Genomic DNA, 26,077 nt, shown 5'->3' with positions numbered 1-26,077 from the left:
TCCTAATTCAAAATAGTTGTACTGATTTAAAAAGCAGGCTAATGTTCTAAACACAAGTGTAATTAAGTACATAAGAATGGGAGGGAATAAGCATAACTGAAATCAATAAGATGAATTGTACTTCAAATGAATAATATAACTACACTCAAAGAAAAGAAAGGAAGAAAAGAAACTAATCAAAGTTATTTATAAATAGTATTTGACTATATACATTAAATCTTAGGCAGTAAGAAATAAAAAGAATCACAAATTAATCCTGAATTGCTTTTAGTCAGGTTATTACTTGTGGGATGGACAATGTAAAGCAATTCTGAAACTATCACAGATGTGTTACTGGATTGAGCAAATGGGAAAATGACATCACTGGGAGCCAAGGTTCCAAATTGGAAGAAGAGATATGAAAATATGAAATGGGGGAAGAAACAAGGCTGTAGATATGGTTGTACTAGTGTGAACTCATGTTTTCTAAAATATGTATATATGTATATTTGTGTGAACATGTAATTTATCTGTATGTATGTGTGTGTATATATATATATATGTGGAGAAGCATATTAAAGCAAATTTACACACACACACATATATACACACACACACACACACACATACTTATGGGCTTCCTTAGTGGCTCAGCAGTAAAGAATTTGCCTGCCAATGCAAGAGATGAGGATTGGATCCCTGGGTCAGGAAGATCCCCTGGAGAAGGAAATGGCAGCCTACTCCAGTATTCTTGCCTGGAAATTCCATGGACAGAGGAGCCTAGTGGGCTACAGTCCATGGGGTCACAAAAGAGTTGGAAATGACTTAGCAACTAAACTAAGCAACTATATATATTCAGGTATATGTATTTATACTTGAGTGTATTTACCATCTTAGCCTCCTGAAAAGGTTGCAAAGTAGTGCTGAGCATACCAATACCAACCACCTGCACCTAATTCTCTCCACTAAATAGAAAGTAAATGTCTCAGTCCAGGAATGGGGCATGGTAGCAAAAGTTGTGCCTGAAATATTTTGCTTTGCCAAAAAAAGTGAGGGAAAAAAAAAAGTGAGGTGAAGGCATGTTACAAGATCAGAGACCAACTTCATGGGATTCCCACTGGCCCAAATAGGGACATTTTAAGCACCAAAATAATTAAGTATAACTATTTGAAAATACAGAAATGTGTGGGTCCATATCAATAAGGAAGGAAGGAAAGAAAGGAAGAAGGGGGGAAGGAGAGAAGGAGGAAGATGGGGAGAGAAGGAAGAAAAGGACAGAAAACAGAACGAAGGGATAGCTCTTGTATACAGTAAAATGCTAAGCATTGCCTCTAAAAGTGAAAAGAGTAATGGGGTTTGGAAATAATCATTTATAACTACTATGTTAAAGACTGGATCAGGAAAAACCTTCAGTAGATGATAATCTGGGGCAAATATTTGAGGAAGATATTACGATATTTTCATTGTCTTAATATGGCTCTCCACAGACAGTTTACTAGTTGTAAGGGAGTAAAACATATTAATCATACAATGGAGAAACTGGGCAACATACTGACCAAGTGTTAAAATCATGAGTCGAGGATATGGATATCGTTTGTCTCCAGACAGGATGCTATAAGAAGATCACACAATCAACAATGTGGTATTTCATCCAAGAATGTTAAAACCTGAATTCAATCATCATGAAACACCAGATAAGCCCAAAGAATGACTTTACATGGATAAAAGATTGGAGGACTATACATCTTTTTAATTTGTCAATGTAATCAAAGACAAAGAAAGTCTATGGCAATGTCTTCAATGGGAGGCTAAAAAGACATGAACACTAAATGCAGTGTCTGACCCTAGACTGCATGCTCTGCTAGAGGTGAAAATGCTATAAAAGAGAGCATTGGGTTAATGGACAAAAGGGGAATATGGGTGAGAGGACAGATTAAATATATTGCATCAATGCAAAATCTACTGAAGTTAGTAGCACTTTGTTCTGTAAAGGGATATTCATATTTTTAGAAAATGTCCACCGAGGTATAATATTTAGAGTGAAGGGCTATTCAATATGTAACTTATTCTCACTTGGCTAAGAAAAAAAAGTGAAAATGTCAAAGCAAATGGGATAACATGCTCACAATAGTAAAAGTATATCACTGTTGTTTTACTTTTGAAATTTATTATAAATTTGAAATTATTTCTAAACAAAACTTTTCAAAAATGTGTTGCCCCAGTCTTTTGTTTCTATACTGTCTTCAGCCACTGTAGTTTAGGACTTTACTGCTTTACATTCTGAAGCATTTAGCACATTGCACAGAATTCATATTGCTCAAAACATATTCTCTTAACTTATTTTCCAGCTTAAATGCAGTGACTTCCCAACTGCTTGAAAACCCGTGAAATATCAACTCCTTCATTTGGAGCACTGACCTATTGGCACCCAAGGCCATTCTAGCCATTTATAGCCAAACCTTCTCAGCTGCCTGAACACTAGTCCGTCTAGCCTCATCCAAGCCATCCTACCCTTCCCCACATAATCTTATCTGTATTATCCTTTCTTTACATCCTTCAGATATTATTGATTGCTTTAGCTATTCCTGAAGTCTTTAAGCTCTTCTGAACCTCAAGAACATGAACTGTTTACTCAACCTTTTAATACATCATATACTATCCCAGATGATATTACCATGTGATTTTGATATGTGTTTATATATATATATATTTGTAAAAGCCTCATAAAATGATGCTATATCTGAGAAAGTACTCATCATAGTCATATATATATATAAGGATATTAAAAATATAAATAAATGAACCATTAGTTAAAAGTAAACAATTTTTTAAAGTTAACAAATAAACACAATAAAAAAAAATAAACCTAGGTTCTCTCTCAGTTCTGGTAACAGTGGCATTTCAAAGTAACATGTCATTTTACCTCTTTGAATCTCAGCTTCCTCATCTATAAAATGAGAATGCATCTACCCCATCAATGTCATAGGGCTATATGAGATTTGAGACAAACTTAAGGGACTAAAGAATGTTCTTATGTGACCTTCACATGTCCTTGTCTCAGGCAGTTATTTCTTCCCAACCTCTTATACATGACCTTAGACCCTAATTTCTGTCCCTTTTGGTAAAAGCCAGACTGTCCAAACAACGGATGCTAATCTACAAAAACAATTTACACCTCTTCCAAGAACTGCCTTTACCAAAACTAGCTGAACTTCAGCTGACACTCCTGCCAAAGCTCTATAAAAATGCTGCCTCCCTTCCCTAAATTCACACAGTTTCTTTAGAGACTTCTTATGTTTGGCAATTTTGAATAAAGGCTTATACTAATGAGTCCCTGGTTGATTTTCTTCCTGGGAGAATAAAATGGCGTAACATAGCAGCGGTTTTTAAATGCCAATCCATAGGCCAGCTGCATTAGAGTTCTTTGGAGAGATTTTAAGAAATAATAATAATGGGCTCCTCTCACACTTTCTGTGGTGTCTGGCCAGGAAATGATCCTTTTAAAGCTCTTCAGATGATTCTGAAACAAAGTAAGTTTGCTCCCACACGAAGACAAAAGTTTTGGAAAGCCATAAAGGGCTAACGAAATACAAGACAGTAAAAGATCTGTGGGTTGGTAGTTTGCTTCATTTAAATTGCGGAATGATTCTCTTAAAAGTTAAAATCCCATACACATTACTTCTTCATTGATATAACCACCTGATCTCTGAGAATGGAAACCCCCTTGAGACTGAATGTAGAACAGACACTTCTGTGCTGCACAAGGACCATCCTGAATTGCACTAAAATAATTAACAGGAAGATGTTCTCTTGAAAAACAGGGAGCTAATATCCCAGCAGGTCATACGCTTGAAGTTATTTTCAGCAGAGAGAATGAAGGTGAGCCAATTCCTCTTTCATTTGGTTTCCCTCTGTCTCTGGCGTGGGCCTTTATATTCCTCACCTCAGTCAGAAATCCACAAATCAGGAACTGAACTTAACATTGTTAACATTAGAGCTAAACGGCCAAAAATGATCTATCATAGCTTAGAATAAAAAGCAGTTCACCTGACAGAATGCCAGCGTATCTATCAATGTATCCAGAAGGTAAAAAGTATAACTTGCTGCTGTTCATCCCCTAAATATATAACAAGGAAACTGAACAGGAATTGGCCTCCAAACAGTAACTTCAATATTTTATGAAGCCCTGAGATATTTATCAAAGCATAAAATTAAAATATATTATAACTTCTTGAATTATTAAATGGAAAGGAATATGACAAATAATTGTTGCTCATTTGAGAGAAAAGAAAACAACATGCAGCTTATTAAATTTAATTGCTGCTGGAAGAATCTGAATAAGAAATGAACTATGTCTATTAGCTTCAAGTTGTTCATTCAGTTTTCAAGGTCACCTGCAAGAAATAGGAAAGTCTAAAGCTTCAACAAAGGCAAAGGTGATAGGGCTTTACCTGTCATGGCCTGCTGGTCATCCACCGTTAACTTTAAACTTTTTCCTCGACGAACCACACGCACTGTGTGCCATTCGTTATCATTGAGGTTATAGCCAGCAAAAAGGGTCTCGGGACCTTTGCCTGTAGAATATGCCAAACAGTCATTATGGACACTCAGAATCAGTCAAGCAAATGAACCTCACAGAGAGTGAGAGAAAGAGAGAAAGAAAGGGGGGAAGCAAGGGAGAGGGAGGAGAGAGAGGAGAGAAAGGAATGAAGGAAAGAGGAGAGAAAAAGACAGAGGGAGGAGAGACTGGCTGGATCAATTCTCAAGACCATCAGAGTCACAGCAAGCAAGGAAAATCACCAGTTAATAGATATTCAGGTGTAACAGTTTAAGAAGAATCTTTAACATTTGCATCAATCAAAGACAAACAAACACACCTGTTGTCATAAATAGGCACACTCAACACAGCAATGCTCCCAAATTTGCACAAACTTTTCCCTCTCTCAGAAATTTTTCTTGTTTTGCACTGTCTCTTTTTTCTTTCTTTGGCTAATGAAGTAGATAACAGTCATAAGACATCTTCTGACCTTGGGGAGAGATCTGACCCTAGGCCATTAGCTAACAATTTTCAATGAATGGCACCTGGTTGATTAGGCCCTGGCAAGGAGATTGCTCTGGGTATCAGACTGTGTGACGACTGCTCTTTGCACTTATATCATGTACCTTCAATATTCACCAGGTTTTTAAATTTCTGGAATGTTGTGTCTGAGAACTAGTGAAGGCCCAGAGAGTGGGTATAGGTAAAAGTACTGACTCTTAGGAAGTGAAGAAAGTCAAGAAGAACACTGCCCATAAAGGGCCAAGTGTTGGGTGGGAGGGGAAAAAATGATTAAGCAGTGGTACCAGGAAGTGATTTCCAGCTAAGGAAAAAGAGTCAGAAGTGTAAGCAACTGGAAAAGTAATTGCAAGTGAACCTATGTAAACCTGTGCAAGTTGAATTTAAGTTGGCTTAGGAGAAGGAAATGGCAACCCACTCCAGTATTCTTGCCTGGAGAATCCCATAGACAGAGGAGCCTGGTGGGCTGCCGTCTATGGGGTCGCACAGAGCTGGACACGACTGAAGCGACTTAGCCTGGATGTACGCATTGGAGAAGGAAATGGCAACCCACTCCAGTGTTCTTGCCTGGAAAATCCCATGAACAGAGGAGCCTGGTGGGCTACCGTCTACTGGGTCACACAGAGTTGGACACGACTGAAGCAACTTAGCAGCAGCAGCAGTAGGACAGATAGATTATACCAGAAAGTATCTGTTGGTGTTATTGAAATAATAAATTGGACAAATGTCTCTCTTAGACATAAAAACAAAGGAAGGGAAAAAAAAGAACTTTTAATAAAACTGAAAATGTTTTATTAAAAATAAGTCTTGCTAATAATCTGATATTTTGATTCATTTAAAAAAATCATGAAGTTATTAATGAAACATTTTTTGGTGATGTATTCCCCCCCCCCTTTTTTTTTTCTTTTAATGTACTGACATTTCTTGGTAAACTAAAATGACTAAAGACATGACATTTAGTTACACGACTCAGTTGATTCAGGATCAGGGTGGGGTTCACAATTTCTTCCACCAAATTCTACCAGACAATCTAGCCAATGTCCAAGGATCATAGGATGGTGTATGAAAAAGCCAAGAAAAAAAGAGAGAGAAAAGAAGAAAGAAAAATAAATTAGGGAACTAAGTACTAGAAGAAACCTCAGCAGTCTGTCCAACAAGAAATCCCTGTTTTAATACTGCAGACTACTATCCTGATTTCTCTCTTAGGATGTTTTTGATGAAACAATTTCTCTCTTCCTTGTTTGAGGTTTGCTTAAAATGAGCCAGTGATATAAGTTAAATTTTGCAGGATGAATTGCCTCCTGTCGTGGGTTTCTCTGGTGGCTCAGATGGTAAAGAATTCACCTGTAATGCAGGAGACATGGGTTCAATTGCTGGGTTGGGAAGATCCCCTAGAAAAGGGAATGGCTACCCACACCAGCATTCTGGCCTGGAGAATTCTATGGACAGAGGAGCCTGATGGGCTACAGTCCATGGGGTTGCAAAGAGTTGGACACAACTGAGTGACTAACACTTTCAATTTTAAACAGAACCATCATTAAGATTAGTAAGCATTTCTTTTTGTTTCTTTAGAGAAACATGCATCTGGACACATGAATAAAAACTAGTCTAGATAGAAGAGTTTGGAGAGATTAATCACTAAATAACTAGAGGAAGCCTGTTCAACAACTGCAGTTCAACAATTGCAAAAATGCTTTGAGACCAAATGTTGAAAGCAAGTTCCAGGATCAAAGGAACGCTTTCTAGTTTCAACAGTGAAATGTTTAATAACTCGGCAGAATCTTAGCATCCTACTGGCAGCAAAGGCCATTCTGAGTTTTGATCTTTGAAAAGAGAATATATCATTTTTAAAGATATTTTTATATGGTGGATCTTTTTTTTTGTTAGAAATGTGTGCTTTTGAAGCAGTCTCACTCCCATTCTCTGTGTTTTGTCAAGAAAAAGAAGCATAAGGGTGATATCATCATTATACCCCATTCTGGGCTTGATCTTGCAGTGAAATCATAAAGCTTTATCCATGAAACAATAATTACCATAACAACAGGCACAAAATCCAATTAAAAATAACCCTTTGGTTCATGAAAATCTCTGTGGACCAACTTCAAGCTCCTTCCCTGCATTATTAAAAATGTGAAGAGATTGATTTTGGGAGAGGCTTTTTTTTTTAATGTATTTAATATTCTCAGTTTAAAACAATGTTATCTATGTGACATGAAGTGTCATGGAAAGTGAACTGGACAGGGAATTAAGGATTGCGGTTGCTGGTCCTTAATTTGCTACTGAGAAGGAAGTTGGGTCCTGGTAAATGTTTGTTATGTACCAGGCACTTTATTAACTTATTTCATCTTTACATTATTATCATTTTGCTGACATGAAACTGAAGGCCTAGAAAGTTAAAACAACTCGGCCCAAGGTCACACAGCTAAAATGTAATACAGATGTCTTCTCTCCTAGGTCTGACCTAGGATAATTTATCCTCTGTTGAAAGTTTGAATTTCAGAGTCATTTGTCCCCATGGCAGAATTATAGTCATTCATAGCATTAGTGATCTGAATTCCTTTTGAAATTTCTTTTTCCTTTTGGGATATCAAAACATGTCTCATTGATTCTAACCTTCCTCGCAGCATCAATGTGTATGCTAGGGAGTGAATAGTCACAAAACTGTGGCAGTGGTTAATTATTATTTTAAAATGGTGGAATTATTTTTTTTCCACCTGTAATCTCACATAAAGAATATAAAAATCACATAAAGGGGAAGTTGCTATTCTGTTAAAGAAGCAAGCTAACTTGTCCCCTAAGGCATCACCCAGAAGCCCTGGACTCAGCAGAAACCTCCGAGGTCGGGGCGGGGGGTGGGGTGGAGGGGGTGTGGGGAGGGAACACTCATTTCTTCCTTTAGGAAAATGATGAGTTTCTTTATTAGAAAAATCCAGCAAAGGCTTTTAAAAATCATTTGCAAGTAACGTTTTCTTTTCAAAGTTAGATTAAGAAAAAAGATTTTTCACTGAATTAAAAAAAACAATTTTTCTAGAACATCATTTATTACATTACCAAGGTCCAGAGTTATTGAAAGCTACTTTTTAGTCTACCTACATTATCAACTCTTTAACATGCATTTTCAATACTCTTTTTAATTGCAAAGTCCAAGTTCATAAACTCTTTCCTGAAGATTTTATAGGCTATTTCCTCTTATATCTTGTAAGTTATATAACTCACTGCCTTTCCTTATCTCTTTCTATTCACCATGAAATCAAGATTTAGGATATATGCTTACTTTCAGCAACTTGATTCTTTTCTTAAAAAAAAAAAAAAAAAAACTGCATATTGACCTTTCTCCCTAATTAATTATTTAAGTTATTTTTGCTAATCACTTTATATTCTATTTGAAAGTATTTTGTCATAAATCAATAAATGAATTTATTTAATGAAGAAAATAATAGCCTCAAATGGATGTAGAAATAATTAATTCAACTCTCCCATTTTACAGATAGCTCCATGCGAGGTTAGTTGACATATATGTATACAACATCACTGATCATTTCAGATATTTTTGCAAATGTATTTTAAATTTATTTTTAATATTTGCTTTCATGAATATTTCAAATTTACTTCATATTCAAGATGTATATAATAGCAATTTTGGATCCTTTTTGTAAGAAAGCTTTCTGTGCAAATGTTCTGTGAAGTATATTCATTGTTTTTTTTTTTAAATATAGGGGGGAAAATAACATTAAAGGACAATAGTGAAGATTAAAACAAAGCTAAGAAGTCTAGGAAGCAATGTGATTAAGGACGTCTAGTAGACTGCAATTGGAGAAGGAGATGGCAACCCACTCCAGTGTTCCTGCCTGGAGAATCCCAGAGATGGGGGGGCCTGGTGGGCTGCCATCTATGGGGTCGCACAGAGTCGGACACGACTGAAGCGACTTAGCAGACTTAGCAGCAGTAGACTGTAATGATAGCTGTCCCTAGAGTTGAAAGTTGGATGTAGCTTGAGAAAAATCAAACCCAGACCTACTATATTTTGATTTTTAAAAGTTCCAGACTTGAGGGCTGCAAAGCTTAGACTCTTTACATACCCTTTAGGTAGCTATTTCCTTCCACTGGTATTTTTTAAAGATGCTAACTACATAAATGGATCATCGGTTTGAAGTACCCATTTCTCACTATAGTTCAAACTAGTTGGTTCTAGATTTCCTTTTTGTTGCCTTAAACATTAAATGCAACTGATTTCCATATGTAACAACCTAGACATTTGAGGAGCTAATCTGTTTTCTCAATTAAGCTATTTAAATATGGGGATTTGAATAAGTATTTCTGCAAAGCCACAACCCAGAAAACTGCATAGATGATGGGCAGGTAGAAATTCTTTTAGTTTGCCTTCTAGAAATGATCTATCTTCATTTTATTAAGAATAGGTTGTGCCTTTTCAACCACAGCTATGTGGGATAAAAATGGGCATCACATGAAAGTGGAGGTTCTACAGTACTTCTATAAATAATAACAAAAAAATTCACATTGCCTTAGGGATATAAATTGGTTCTATCTTTATACATAACCGTTTTTTTTTTTAGATCATTAAATTGCTTATAGTACCCAGCAATTAAATTAGAAGTTATTACAGCACCATACATCTTAGAATTATGAAATTTTGAAACGAATGATCCATTTTATGGAGAAGGCAATGGCACCCCACTCCAGTACTCTTGCCTGGAAAATCCCATGGATGGAGGAGCCTGGTGGGCTGCAGTCCATGGGGTCGCTAAGAGTCGGACACGACTGAGTGACTTCACTTTCACTTTTCACTTTCATGCATTGGAGAAGGAAATAGGAACCCACTCCAGTATTCTTGCCTGGAGAATCCCAGGGATGGGGGAGCCTGGTGGGCTGCCGTCTATGGGGTCGCACAGAGTTGGACATGACTGAAGCAACCTAGTAGCAGCAGCAGCAGATCCATGTTATATCTGCTGTTTATCTAGTCTCATTTAACTAGTCTTATTCATTCTGGATTATGTGGTACCCATGTGCTTGTGCTTAGTCACTCAGTCGTGTTCAACTCTTTGCCTATCCCTTCTTTAGCGGATCTTCCTCACCCAGGAATCGAACCAGGGTCTCCTGCATTGCAGGTGGATTCTTAACCAGCTAAGCTAGCCTACTAATTTAGTTTAAAAATTATTTTGTGCCAAACACTGATCTCAGCATTGAGAATGTCCCAAGTTAGATTTTCAAGAAGCTTTCTATAGCTTACATTCTAGTAGATCTAATAGGGGTCAACATACTTCGGGCAATGGACCAAATGAAGCTCTGATAGTTGGTGATGGACAGGGAAGTCTGGTGTGCTGCAGTCCATGGGGTCACAAAGAGTTGGACATGACTGAGCGACTGAACTGAACTGAATGGACCAAATAGTAAATATATTCCACTTTGCCAAATTTGGTTGTCATTGCAATTACTTAACACTGCTATTGTAGTGCAAAAGCGGCCATGGACTATATGTAAACAAATGAATATGGCTTTGTTTCAATAATTATTTGTTTAAACAGTAGGCCAGCTTGATTTTCAGGTCTTTGTATGAGACACACAAATAGACAAATTCCCTTTTCTCCTGAATCTTCACAATGAGTATTAAAGATATAAGCAATGGAAAAATAGTCATGAGTTTGAGTCCAGAGACTGGAGTTTTAGATTGACTGTGACCATAAACTCCAACATAAGATTAACTATTGGAGAAAGAAATCACAACCCACTCTGGTGTTCATAACTGGAAAATCCCACGGACAGAGGAGCCTGGTAGGCTACAGGCCTTGGGGTCGCCAAAGAATAAGACACAACTTACCAACTAAACAACAACCTTAATTATTCTAACTTTGTCTAATGCTACCACAGCTCTTGGTCTGACTTTTCTTATCAGTAAAACAGTGACAATAACAAAAACTAAAAACAATTTTAAAAGGCTGTAAATGGCATAAACCAATTGCAAAGTCCTTCTACTTCTAAAATGTAATTACCTTTCCTGTTCTACAAATTTAGAATAGCAACTTTCATTAAATGCATGACATTTGTGTATGTGTATAAAATTAGGTGTCTATGTATATCAAAATTCCCAGGTATTAAGCTTTATTTGGCAGTCGACTTTGAGGACTATAGCCTCCAGTGGGAGGCAGGACCCAGTGGGAAGCTGGAAACAAGCCTTGTCATTGTGACAATGATAGGAAGAGAGAAAAGCCAGGAGAAGCAAGAGCCACCACTGCTGGGTGCCTGAGTCATGGCTCCTGGCAACAGCACTTATACCTGTAAATGACAGGAGGATGTGTTTCTCAGGTTGTAATTATGACACCTTTAGCCTGCTATTTGACTTTGCCATTAGTTTCTGGTTTTAAAATAATTACTTTAAAAAATACTCAGATTGCTCCTTGAAGGACAAACGGAAATGAAAGAAGAGTCATTCTTGTTAAATGTTTCTGTTTTATCTTTCTCAATTTTCAGATACTGGGCTGGGCGCACAATTTTTTGTTTTTATTTCCACATGAATCAGTTAGGAAAGCTGATTAAAATTAGAAACATATAAATGGCACTTTCAGATTAGGATTTTTTTTTTGCAATATACTAGCCTTACAAGGGGAAGGACCAATTAAATGATTTCTGAGCTCAGTGAAGATGTGCAACTCTTGTTCAAAATGTAGTATTTCAGAACAGTGAGAGCTAAGTATTTACCCAAAAACAAGCCCTTCTAAACACAGAGCCCTGGGTAACTGCACAAATTGCATGCTGTTTGAGCCACCCCTAAAGTGGAGTCGAAGTTTTGTGCTTATTTATTTTAAAAGTTTTGTTTTAGTGAGCTCTACATTCAGGAATATGCAGACAAGACTCCATTTATCAACATAAGAGGTAAGGTTACATCACTCTCCCCAGTCTGTCAGCCCTTAATGACAAGGCCTCTGGGGTATCAGAAAGGCTGACTGTCTCAGAGCTGTCTTGTTGGCCAGGTGTGGTGCCAATCATGGCCTGGATAGACCAATCACCCACACAGCCGTAAGGCTGATGTACCAGCCCAGTCACCTAACTCTTCCTCTTCTCTAATCCTCCTCAAGTTCTCCTCAATTTAGCTGATCCTTGAGAACTATTGAGAATGTTTTTATATTGTCCTTTACTGTTTAGGAAAAGAGACATTTATAGACTCCTAAGGACAGATACATTTCTTTATACTAAAAATATTACAAATATTCCTAACTAAAAAGTGTGCTCTGTGTGTGTGCTGTGCCGTGCTAAGACACTTTAGTCATGTCTGATTCTTTGTGACCCTATGGACTGTAGCCTGACAGGCTCTTCTGTCCATGGGATTCTCCAAGCAAGAATACTGGAGTTAGCTGCCATGCCCTCCTCCACCAGGGGATCTTCCTGATCTGGGGATCAAACGGGTGGGCGTCTCTGATGTCTCCTGCATTGGCAGGTGAGTTCTTTACCACTAGCACCACCTGGGAAGCCCAACTAAAAGGTACTTGAGCAAATAAAATAAAATTAGACATTAAACTTGGTTAAAAAATGAACAGTAACAACAGAAGAAAGGCATTTTGTAAACTTTAAAAAACCACTGGAGAAATGAAATAGTACCACACTAATCAATTTCACTGTGTTTACTTTGGTTAGATCGCTATTTAAGTCTTTCCTTTCTTTTAAACTTTCTACAATGTGTATATCTTGGTCTGGTGCATGTGTTTTAGATCCACAGATCCTCTGAATTTTTATCCTAGTTCCATGAATTACTAGCTATGTGATCCTGGTAAATGATGTAAATTCTCTGTGTCTCAGTATTCTTATCTCTAAAATAAGCTAGCAATAGAACCATTTTACAATATAAATTTAAGCCATTTTAATTACATAAAACAATGCCTAGTGCATGGTACACCTTCATTTATAATGATAATAATATTACCAGTATTATATTGTCACCACTGTTACTCTCCCTTCGTTGTTGTTTAGTCACTAAGTCATGTCTAACTCTTTGTGACCCCATGTGGACTGTAGCCCACCAGACTCCTCTGTCCATTGGATTTTCCAGGCAAGAATACTGGAGAGGGATGCCATTTAGATATCCAGGGCATCTTCCCAACCTAGAGATCAAACCCATGTCTCCTGCACTGGCAGGCAGATTCTTTACCTGGGCTTAGAACGTCAGGAAAAATACCCTAGGTCCTATTGTTCAGTGCCTTGAATATAAACACCATGCTTAATTATTTATTGAATGAGTAAATCTGTTTAGATTTTGTGAAACTTTTTTTATGGTAGATTGAATACCTCTTGATATTGAATTAAGCCAAATAGTTAATGAAAAGTAACTCCATTAACTCTTAACACCAATCTTCACTAAGAAGTGTCAAAAATATACAGTTTCATCCCCTTGTTTTCATATTTGGCAGCATGAAATCCAATAAGTCCAAGAACTGGAAAACGGGCGACTCGGTTATCTGGCTAATTATTTAGACAGCTTTTTTGCTTAGTTCCCTTGAAAATAAAGTTAATGATGTGTACAGTCTAGGAGAGCAAAATGACCTGAGGCCGGTAATCAGTAACTTCCAACTACAAAGACAGTAGTTGTCTTAGGAATTGGGGATTCAAGGCTTAATGAGTATTTCATTATAAGAAAACATAGATCTTGTGTGCAAAGAGGTCTGACCTCGGAGAGCTACTGGAAATACCCCATGGAGACTCCTCTGTCATTTTCCTAACTCATACCAACCGTATCCTATCATCTACAAAATAAACTTTACTATATACAGCTGCCTCCGCTCCTGTTTCATATCTGGCTAGATATCATAGCTCTAAGCAAATAAATAGACAAGGTTTATAAGAAACATTTAGCCTTTACACACAACTTTGACATTGATTGTACCCATTTATGACAGATCAGGATAAATATCTCTGATGTAAATCATTTTCAATGTAAAAACATACATTTTAAGAAATACAATTTACCTTTTAAGAATATAACTACAACACAGTTAAAAATGAACACAAATTATACATTACTAAAATAATGTTTTAAAAGAGCTCTTTTTAAATCTAATCTAGCTCAAGTGACTGGTTTAGGAAGAAGCATAATAAAATAGACCTACTATAATGAAAGGAAAAATCTGGACTGTGACTTTATTTTAAGAAAAAAAGGCCATTTCCAAGAAAAGCTTATCACATTATAGGATAGTCTGCATGTATAAAATTAAGTACTAAACAGTTAATATGATTTTAAGTAAGCATTTTAAACTGAAAATATACTGAGCCTTGGTGTAACATGAGAAGAAAAGGATTATATTGATTTATATTGACAGAAATTTAAACAAGTCTTATGCAATTCCTATATAATGCCAAACTATCTGAATGAAAACAAAAATGAAAAAGCATACAAATATTGTGCAGTTTGAAATTTACAAATACTCAATTTGACATCTCTTAAACAAAGCCATGAATTGCAATGACAAATGCAAAGATACTAAAATTAAATAATTTCTAATCCAAATACAGCACTGGTACAGAATTTATTTTTATGAGGAGATCAAGAAGAATGTACATTTCTGTAACATTAAAGGAATAATTTAATACTATAATATTATTACTAATACTAATATAGTACTATTAACACTATAAGTATATTTGAATATCATTAAATGTGAGACTGACTTAACAAAATTTTGCTGTCACTCAATATTTTGGGTTTATTCTTGTAAAAACCTTCTCCCAGAATAAGAAGCACATTAGGAAAAAATAAAAAGCTAAGTTTCTGTCTTTAAGTTTTTGTTCCCTTTCATTTCACTACGAAATCATAACAATGCTTGAAAATCTAGCTTTCACTATTCGTGGTAAACATTACAATATCTATTTTTTTTAAAAAAAGCAAATGCATTCTCAGGAATATGATAAAGGATAATATGTCTTCAGGATTTTTGAACTATAGTGTCTCATTTGTTTTGATCCAGTTTTTCTTTTTTTCCTCAATGAATGCCCCAAAGAAAGCTATGAACAAATGATACATGATAATTCATTCATCTATCAAGTAAAAATTAGAATGATAATATAAATTGTCTTCAAAGTATTAATATAATGATTTCCTGAATTCTTTATTTTGAATTTTATTATTGCAATAACAAATAGAATTAAATTTAATTTTTATTTTATTGTACTGATAATTAGCTTATTTATCCAGCTAACTTTTAGTCACTAATTTGAGTGCTATGATTCTATTTAACCATTTATTTTAGTAATTGCTAAAATACGGGATTACTCCTTTGTTTGAAGTTGGGACAAAGTCTTCTGAAATGAACGACACGCCTTACTAAACAGGAGCTATTCTAAGATGGTGCTTACCCACCCATAGCAATGGCTATTAGCAGTTAAATCTTATACCAGATTAATTTGGTTAATCTCAGGAGAGAGTGTTTGGAGGTTCCCTGGAGCTGGTCAGCCAGCTGCTAGAAGAAATGTTATATTTGTGTGCTTGCTCCTCGTCAGTCTTGCTACACTCAGATTACTTTAGTTAGGTTTTCATTTGAGTGAGTTAGTGTCACTGATAATAACTTATACCAGTGCAAAGTATCTTTTCATTTACAGTTATTGCAATCTAGTTTGTTTTCTAAGATCTTGCTCACAGATGCTTCTGATCAGTGTTCATATGATTGCTTTGAGGTTTCTGATGAATCATGATAGAATTTATTTTTGTGCATATGTTTTTTCCCTATTTTATTGTTCTTCAGCTGTCTCAGTGACCTTGATCTGCTTCATATTACTTCGGTATAAAATCTGAAATAAGCAATGGATCAGATTTTTCAGTACTGCTTGTTATATTCACAAACTGGACCTATTAATATTTTTTCAGTATATTGTTGAAGTAAAAAAGAAAAAACTGTTGCAAAACATTTGCACACCATGACCCTATATTTTTAAAGAAACACATATAACATATTTATTTCAATAGTACTGTTCACTAAATATTTCAAGTCTTATATTTAGACTGACCTCCTGGGAAGGGTGATGGGAGGCTGAAGAATACTCACAGCTGTATGAATGATGCATTCAAAGAACAAATAACAAAGAACAATCCAATACTAAGTACAATAAAAGTAACAGTAATTGAACTATTCTTAGAATTTCTTACTTTATGTTTGGGAAATGGTTTTCATAATGTACTTCTTACCCACCTTGCTCTTTGTTCCCACTGGTCACAAGTAAGAGAAATGGATAAGACCTGAACATTTCAATCTCCAACTTTTTTATGGTTCCATACATTTCCCCCTGATTTAAAGAGCCTTGCTCACTTGACTTATGTACCATTTGTCAGTAATGTGTTGAAGAAATTATAATCCTCAAGGGTATTTCATGGTTAAAGTCAAAACAGTGTTAATCAGACAGCCTGAAGAAGAGATGTTTGAGGGGAAAGCCCACTGCTCCTACATTACCCTGGAGGTGCGTATACTGACTCTGTGGCCCCCTTCTCTGAGGACACTTTATTGGATCACCAGTGGGCATCTTCCCCCAAAGTTAAAGTCTGGTCAGTGGCTTATGAGGTGACATGACTTGAAAGCGCTGCTCAACAGACCAAGGATAAGTAATGAATCCACTAGATTCTCGTTCTAGGGGAGTTTGAATACATAGCATATATTTAGTCAACAGTTTAAGGAGCAGCAAAAAAAAAAAAAAAAAAAAGCATGCACAGGAGGAGGCAGTGGACAAATAATCATGAGGTAGGAGACACCAAGGTAAGCAGAAGACCCAAAAAAGTAGAAGCTATGACCAAGCAGAAGTAAGTGAGTAGAGAAGAGAGGAAACTAAACAAAGCTCAGCTTGAAGGCTTATATTAATCATGTCTGATATATGGTTAGGTGGAAAAAATGTCTTTTAAATTATGCATCCACTTTAGCGGTTAGCAGATACATAATTTCTATCTAGCGACTAAATGAGGAATTGAAATCCATGATTATATTATTTGTTTCCATATTTTTTGATAGGTAAGTAATTGAAGTATAAATTGTTAATGGCTTCCTTTTGAGAAAGATTAGGAAGGCAAAACTTCTTGAAAAATTGCAATATATTTGTTAAATTGCAATATATTCATATATAAAATATTAATATATTTTACACATGTACACTTGTAAAATGAGTTATCTGTCGTGGCACTTTGTCCCATCATTGAACATTAAGGCTGTCCTAAGGATTAGAGGTTATTTTAAACAGAAGTTTTGAGCACTTTTTATTCTTTCTGAGCCTTTAGGATTAACTGTCTATGGACCTGAATCACAGAGGCACATAAGTAAAAAAATATGCTCCAAATACAAACAAACAATTATTGTTTTCTTTAAAATAAATGAACTGCTAATCATATATCTCACAATGAGACTGGCTAGATTAAGGAAAAAAAAAAAAACCTTAATACTAGCTAGCAATGTCTAATTCATATTTTTACCTTCAATTTTTGGGATCAATAATAGCTTGCTAAAATGCTACCTCCCTATCACGAAACAAACAAAAACAAGGTGAAATTCTAATCTATGAAGGAAATGGCAAATGTTTTAGAAATCAACTCTCTAATAGCACAATAGGAACCTGTGATCAACAAGTTGTGGCCTCACAATTTGTGACATTTTATGGTAGAAAAGAAAATTTCCTTTTCCCAGAAGCCAGGGAGATATCAAGTTCAGAATGTTTCTTCTGAAACATTATAGGCTTTTCTGACAGTTTCTACTGTGGCCATAGTTACGCTAACTTTCAACAATGAAAGAGAATTTGATGAATTTGGTTAACACAAATCTGGAATTTTGCATTTCTTTGAGCACAGCCATTTGCCATAGTAATAAGGAGATGTTCAACTGACTAAATTAATAACTGAGACTGATTTCATGATGAATTCTTAACCTGCACCAAAAGAGCAATCTTTTAAAACACTGAAGCATTTTATATTTGCATGTAAGCAATAAGCCAACTAATTGTTCACTAAAATAGACCCAAGTCTTCCACTTACCAAGCTCTCATACAATGATTTTGCACAATCTATGTAGTCATTAAATGTGCACTCTTTATGATTCTCTTTAATATTAAGAGTGGTTAATTCAAATGGGCTTTCCTTAAATTGTATTCCAATTTTGATATTTAAGACACTGCCTACACAATGGGCCTTAAGAAAAAGACTCAGCTTTTGCTTCTTTGAGTTATTTGTTTTTCATTAGAAATCTATGGTCTCTTTATTTTATATGTAAATTCTCATATTTTTGTTGAAAATCATTCATAAACATTATTTTCCTTTCCTTCATATATACTTTAATCTTTAAAAATGACAGCAATGAAAAACAAACAAAAAAACTGCCCTTTTCTGTATGTATATATTTATGTTCCTTTATTCCTTGAGCAGCTCCTATCCTAGGTAGATGGACAGCACTGATCAGTGAGAAGCAGTGATTGATGGAACTCTTCAAATCAAGGATGGTTGTGTGGAGGCAGAGACAGAGGCTCCTTTTGCAGTTCTCTGCTCTTCAGGCACCAGGCAGCTGCTCTGAACTGAATATTTGTTTCATGTTAACAAGAGTCAGCCTCCTGAAATTCCCTCATATCTTTTTAAGTAGTCTGCCAAGTGGCTGCCTGATCAAAGCAATCTAAGATGGCTTAAGTGCCACTGGTTGACATTTTGCATTCTTTTATTGCTTTCCATTTTTATCTATATAAAAAAAATTGGTGATAACTAATATCCAGTTGATCTTTTCATTCTGGTAATAAAATGATAATACAAAGATCTTATTATCCACTCTGGGCATCCATCATAGTACGTTTTCCAATAACATATTACTCAGGGCATTTCTTCACTATATCCAAGTCAAAAGTGAGGTTAAGTACTTGGCCTTAGATTTTCTTTCTTTGCAATCCTTAGACAATGAACTGCCAAAAAAAGAAGCTGAACTTCAACCCTTGACACTCTGCCCACATTAACACCATCTCCAATTTTATTATCTCTGTGTCTTAAATAAATCATTTTCTGTAAGAAGCCAAACATAGCTGGAAGTTCTGCCTGCTGGGATATTTTTTTTTCACCCCATAGAGCTTTTATTTTTGTAAGAAAACAAGAAAAAGGAAACAAGGGTAAACAACATCGGAAATGGAAAAGTAAGATGAGTAAATCTTGGTAGGAAGAAAGAGCAGGTGGCAGAAGAGATCCATATATAAGGATTAAACAAACAAAAATAAATAAACAAGCAAAATAAACATCAAAGATCATGGTTTTATTAAAATGCATGTTTATATGAATTCAGAGGTGGCCGCAATCCTTCCTGTGGGCAAGAAGGATATTCCATGACCATATCGTTGACTTGAAAAGACAAAAAAAAAAAGGGAAAGACAACACCAACAAAAACAAAAATCACAAAATCCTCCTTGCATCTGCTACATATTTAAAGTAGTTATTTATATGACAACTAGGACTCACTTATAGTTGATAGGAACAAGTTTAGTTTTCAAATTTTCAATGTATTTAAACCTTCAAAGATTATAACACTAACAACTTGTAAAGTTACTAAAAGAAGAGAAAAAGAAAAAAAACTGAGACTATTAAAACATGCAATATACCACTACAGATCCCAAATTATCAGAAAAAAAAAGAAACACGTAGCCTAATGAGTTTGGATGTGTTGATAATTGGGCAGCAAATTTGAAACTGCGACTCTCTTGGTCACTCTATCTCAAGCTTTGGCAGACAAAGAAAATGCAGGATAAAACCAATGTCATTTCTACTATAATAATACTACAAACTCTACTAATAATGCATTTGAGAAAATTTCACAGGGAGTAGAAATTTTGTTTTGTACTCTTTACACTTTTTAAAACACTTAGATCAATTAACACTATGGGCTAGGGAAGAGACCCTCATACACTCACTTTTCATGCAAATAATTAATGTGTTAGTCACAAAGCACTATTCCGTCTGACTTGGCCTCTTTTAGTAATAACTTGGTACTAGTATATATCTCTATAATATATAATGATTTGTGTAAAATCATCTATAACCAGACCTTTTTTCATTAATCAAATAATTGTTCTTTATGTTAAAAGAATGTGACTCTACAGTCCTTTCCCATCTACCTTTACTGAAGTAAGTTTCACTGTCCAGGGAAGACATTATCTCAGTAAAAGATGGTGGTTCTTTTAGCAACTTCCATATAAAATTATTTTATGATGATAGATTGTGGTTCTCCATATTGGAGTTGACTGAAGAGACAAGAATAATCTGACTATCCTGGATAGATGAGAATGGAGGGCTGTAGATATAATACACTTCTGTGTTTGCCTTCCCTTCCATAAATTTTCAAATACTGACCTAATCTAATACCAAGCTGTAGATAACAAACATATCTTAGCAATGAAATAAACTAATGGACATCAAAGAACTGAGTCTGGTCTGGGATTGTGTGCAGAGACATTCCATTTGTAATCAGAGAGACCAAAGCATACATTTTGACACTGATGTGAATGCTATTCACAGAGATGGTTCTTTAAAAAAAAAAAAAAAAAAAAAACCCTCTCCACACATGAAAATAAGCTTTTTATTTTTAAATAAAAATGGGCTATTTCCTTCCATTTAAAAATTCTTGACAGCTCTTCCTATTAGGAGAGGGAGGGATGGTGGTGGCAACAAAGAGTTTGACAGAGATGGTTGCTGAAATTCAAATCAGCCTTTTCTCTAAAGAACCTTAACAAAAGACTTTGCTCGGCCTGTCTCTGGAAGAGTGCATTGCTGCATCTAAACTACTGACACAGGAAGGGCTGAAAAAGAAATATATCTGCCATCTTGTCGTCCTGCAGGTCTGAATACAGGCACCACAGCTAGATCTCCTCCCTCCTCACCTAATACCTATTCTTCAGTAGCAAAGACTGGAGAATCTGATGATATATGTATTTTCTTTTCCATATGAAGTAACACCTGCCATAAACTGAGGGAAGAGAGGGTTAAAAGGGATGGAGCGACTATAGGAAACAGCAGAGCAACTCTGTATTAGTGTAGAGAAATGAGAGATTCCCATTCAAAGTTAATGACTTATCATTTACTATTAATTCTCAAAGTATGATAATTTTTGTTACCGTATGTATATTTCCTGTGGAAATTGTCTTAAAAATATCAGCTGAGGTATTGCATATTAAGCTCACAACACAGCTGATATGTTAGGTGTGGTATAATTTTTAGATGGTGGTGGTATAAGTTTGTGAGTTAGTAAAGGTACATTTCAGTTTCAGACAAACTCATGGCTTGCAGAGGATAAATATAATAAATCAGTCTTTCATTAAACTACAAGTTATACTGAGATACAAGTATTTTATTTATATTTTGCTATGAAATACAGTCCGGGTGGAAATCTCTGCTTATTTAATCACTGTGAGCTCCCTATCCTCCAAGTTGAGTAATAACATGATTTCTTGATGGAACTTGGAGTTGTGGGTATATCTGCCCATTCTTCCCCATATAAAACAAAGGCACAGGAAATGAAAACATTACCTGATCACTGAATGTTGTTTCCAGTGACTGCTGTCAAGTTAAGGCATTTGCAGTCCTGTCCACAGTATGCACTGAAAGCTCATAATCATTGGTTTAATTCAAGTAAAATTAAGGGTAAGATATTATCTTTAAAAGGGGGAAAAAATCCACTAACCATCAAAGACCTTTGTCCTCAAAAGTATTATTCTGTGAAATATCAAATATTATACTTAGTATCAGTCTTATAATAACAAGCCAAATAAAGAAAAATATCTAACAAGGGTAATTAGACCATAAACGTGTATTTTAAAATGATACAGCTAGAGAACACAGAAGCACATTTGATGGGGCAATTTCCATTAAATACTAGAGTTTATGTAGCCACATTTTGTAAATCTAAAAACTCATGCATTACTGCATACCTAATACAAATAAAAATAAAGCAGAAGTCTAGAAAGAAATAGTTTCCTCACATGGATTTTCTAAGATCCAGGAAGCATCCAGAACATCTACAGCTGCCTTGAGTCACAAATCTGGCCTCGGGAAAGGGTTTTGTGAGTTGTTACTTTGCCTGTATTTACCGTCCAGAGGTGAAAGCAAGCTGGATCATGGTATCAAATCGGTAAAACTGTGCTTCTTTTCAGAGTGTGGTAGAGACGGAGTTTGAAAGGAGATAATGAATATTTGAAAAAATTTCACTTGTGTTAGAGCTCTGAGAGATTAGTTCAGGAACTAGAGTATATTTGAGATGATTTTTAATGCCTTGTTGCTGCTGCTAAGTCACTTCAGTCGTGTCTGACTCTATGCGACCCCACAGACGGCAGCCCACCAGGCTCCCCCGTCCATGGGATTTTCCAGGCAAGAGTACTGGAGTGGGTTGCCATTGCCTTCTCCGTTTTAATGCCTTATATGACGGTTTTACAGCTTAATTTTTTTTTTTTTTTTACCAATCATGATTCTGTTACCTTTTTATTGTTATGATTGAAAAGACAGTCTTTTATGCTCCTTTAAAATGAATATTAAAATATTTAAAGGCAAATCTGAGTTATCAGAAGCATGCTTTATAAGCTTATTGCTTTTGTAAGCTGAAGACCACCATTTTGTTCCTCAGAGGATGACTTACTGCCATTTGGATACATAGCCAAAGGTTTTGGGAGTGCATTCCATCAACTCACATTCAGCATTTTCCAAGGATATAAAAATATATATATATTTTACTGAACGGGACAATGAAAGATTAGAAGCTTGTTAGAATCATTTTAGTTAAGTAGCTAACAACTTTTTTTATATTGGAAGAGATTCCTTAATGTGGTCAGCAAAACCTGGAAAAGAAAAATCTAAATATTTATGTAAATAAATAAATTCACTCAAGATAATGCTATAACTCAAAATAAAATCACAGTCCTTACATCCTTTCAAGTTCTCTAGTCCAAATTAAAAAAGACTCAGTCCATGCATCTTTTCTATCTCATCACTTGGCATGCATATCACAGATTTGAAGGGTTTTGGTTATTTTTGCAGATATATGATTAGGATGTAAAAATTCATTATGTAAATACTCTCAGTAAACCAGAAAAACTCTTTAGATAAGTCATTTTCTGAATATATATATGTACATATATATATATAAAAAACTTGGAAAAACACATTTTTCAATGTAAAACTTCAGTTGAATTTAGAAGAGTTCAATAGTAACTTTCAAATGAAAGGGATTTTTTTCTATGTTTGATTTAAGAGATAAAAACAGAAAGTGAAGGAAATTAAGACCCACAGCATTTTATCCTAATTTGGTTATGAAGAGAGAACTACTGGAGTCCAAGATTTACCAAAATACAAATGCTGTCAGCTTTATCCACAGGTCTACAGAGGTGCTGGTACCTTCTGCTACAGGATTATTTCTCGCCTCTTTTTCCCACTTAGAGGTAGGAACTGCAGCAGGAACGTCTTCAGCTGGACAGATTTCAAAATGAATTTTTACAACCCAGATGATGGACTGGTGTATTTCAAAAGTGAACTCATGAGTTTTATAAACAACTTTCTCTTGCTCTTTCTTTTGTTTTTCTTCACTAGCTACATCATAATGGAGGAATAACATTTTAAAAATTTTGAATAGGCACTTACTGGAATTACAGTTAATCCTGATACAATCTAGATGGGGAAGAATAGATGAAAAATGAAAATTTATCCTTCAAGGTAATAGCTGCAGACATCCAATAAAATCACAGTCCACCCTTCCGGGGACAGACACATGCAAATATGGCCACTCCATATCATTTACTCTTTACATACTTCTAGAACCCAGATTCTTTGTTATAAAACTTCACCATTGGAAACAACGGGAGAAGAATTTTTTTAAAAATGGCCAACTCAAACAAAGCTACATGGTGACAAATCTAAGTGAAATAAAGAATTGTTAACTGTCAAAGATGCTTGGCTTAGACTGGCTGCAGCTTTCTCCCCATCTGTGAAAGAACAAATCACTCTTTTCAATTTAATTAAAAAGTGCTCCGTCACAATGGGGAACAGTGCAAGCTCAGCTAGGCCCAGACATCTTGGACCTCCAAAATCTAGTATCCCGCAAAGGCCAACAGAATGCTTTAGAATTGTGGTGGTCAAATGGAGAGCTAGTTGAAATTATTATTTCACTCTAATGTATTTATTATTATTGTTGCTGCTGTTGTTACTATTACTTACTTGGACAAAAAAAGGTAAACAGCCAGGAGTTAGCTGGATTCCATGCCTTGTATTAATTGGAGAAGGAAATAAACACTTTGTTTCCTTTAAAAACTCTAGTGGCTAAGGAGTAGTGTCATTCCCGGGAGCACACAGGCCTATTCCTCTGTTAGGAGCTAACTATGTTATCTCTATGTAATAAGTTTCATGGTTATTCAGTTCAGTTCAGTTCAGTCGCTCAGTCGTGTCCGACTCTTTGCGACCCCATGAATCACAGCACGCCATGCTATTAATTTTTATTTTCTTATACTTTCTTCTTATATAAAAGCAGATTCCCCAAGAATGGAATGTTTGATCTGAATAGCATAGATTATAATTATAAGAGTTATCTATAAAGGACCATGTGGGGTGTTTTATGTTTATTTTATATGTAGATAAATATTTGTTGGATTTGGCTGTTGTATTTATTGCCTTTGGGGAACATGAAAAATACAAACCTAGATTCTGTTTCCATATAGCTGAGTTTGTCATGTGTCGTCAACCGCATCAGAAAAGTGGTTGCAAACAGCCAAGGATCAGCATCTACACAACTCTTTCCACAGAATGCTTTGCTGTTAGAAAATTCCCATGAGTGTGTTCACCTCCTCCGGCTAATAGCTCCTTTACTGAAACTAGGCAATTTTGATGGGCTTGTAGTAACCTATCATTGTCACTAGAGGGAACTCTAACAGAAGAGTAAAAAAGTACGTGTTCTTCAGTAAAAAGAAAAACAACCTTATTATTGGACTTTTGAACTTAATATTAATTGAATGTAATTGTATGCAACAAACTACTAATGAAATAATTTTATATTTTATGAGCTACTATTCTGCCCAGCACAGTTTGATATATGTGGGGTTTTCACAAATGCCATACCTCATCATATTTTGCTACACTTTTTGTAAATCTATGTAGTCTTGTATTTTATTTTTCTCTTTCCGCCTATTCATTATTGTGTGTGTTCATTATTTCCAGGAAATACAGTAAAACCTCATTAAATTGTACTCCTATTATTTGGAGTTAATTATAATATTGAAACTTATTGGGCAGAACATTTGTAATTCTTCATTTGCTATGAGCAGAGATTGTCTGAAAAAAATGAAACAAATTGTGAAAGGCCAGGTTTGGAAAGAAAACTGATTTCAAGTACACTGATGGAGCAACTTCTGTGAAACAATGTGCTAATTATGGATAATTCTTAACCACCCATTAACATTAGCCTTGTAAGACCTTTCCTTAAGATTTTTTGAGCTACTAATTTGTGTTTTTTACTGTTTTTGAAAACAAATATGCTTACATTATTTTTTTTTTAGTCTACAATTCATACTTTTTCTTAATTTGGCCTGATTTTCCCCTAGGTTTTATCCAGTTTGGTGAGGTTTTACTGTAGTGACTCTTTCTGAATGCTACAATTAAGCAGGAAAGCATTATTTTTCTGTGGAAGAGTCTGTGTTTTTAGTGTTCTCATGGCTGCTTGCTGAGGGCCGCAGACTTTGGGCATTGAAGGGTTGTGGATTGTTGTTTGATAGCAAAATATCACCACACAGGATTTCCAAACAGAAAAGATGGGATACCACGAAGGTAACTGTTCAAAGGAGAAGCCCAAGGATAGATAAAGAGCAACTGTTGATCTAGATCACAAACTAGATATTTGACATTTCATAGCATGTGCTATCCAAGTCAAAGTTGGTGGATTTTTATTTTATCTGAAAGGATTTTATCCATAACCAATCAGAATGTCAGTCATTGTAAAAAGAGGAAATTCAGTTTGAGGCATCATCAAGCGTAGTAATTCGTATTTTCAATAATCTCATTAATGCACATGGCTTCCCTTT

At 35.4% G+C, this 26,077-nt stretch overlaps 1 protein-coding gene across 17 annotated transcripts in view; it reads right to left on the bottom strand.

The window, feature by feature from the left end:
* Window positions 1-26,077, bottom strand: part of NRXN1 (neurexin 1) — a 1,215,464-nt gene that overhangs the window by 621,753 nt on the left and 567,634 nt on the right. For 10 of the 17 annotated variants that reach the window (XM_068971240.1, XM_068971223.1, XM_068971278.1 and 7 more), the window contains 2 exons: window positions 23,652-23,678; window positions 4,431-4,553 (listed from right to left, as the gene is read on the bottom strand). In XM_068971240.1, coding sequence (XP_068827341.1) covers window positions 4,431-4,553; window positions 23,652-23,678 — 150 coding nt within the window. The remainder of the gene's footprint in view (window positions 1-4,430; window positions 4,554-23,651; window positions 23,679-26,077) is intronic. The other 7 variants (XM_068971296.1, XM_068971326.1, XM_068971312.1 and 4 more) reach the window with 1 other exon arrangement.

Source organism: Capricornis sumatraensis, chromosome 1, assembly GCF_032405125.1.
Source record: "Capricornis sumatraensis isolate serow.1 chromosome 1, serow.2, whole genome shotgun sequence".
Classification (NCBI taxonomy): Eukaryota; Metazoa; Chordata; class Mammalia; order Artiodactyla; family Bovidae; genus Capricornis; species Capricornis sumatraensis.
Note: the sequence above shows the minus strand (reverse complement) of the source record. Positions and strands in the feature narration are given on the sequence as shown.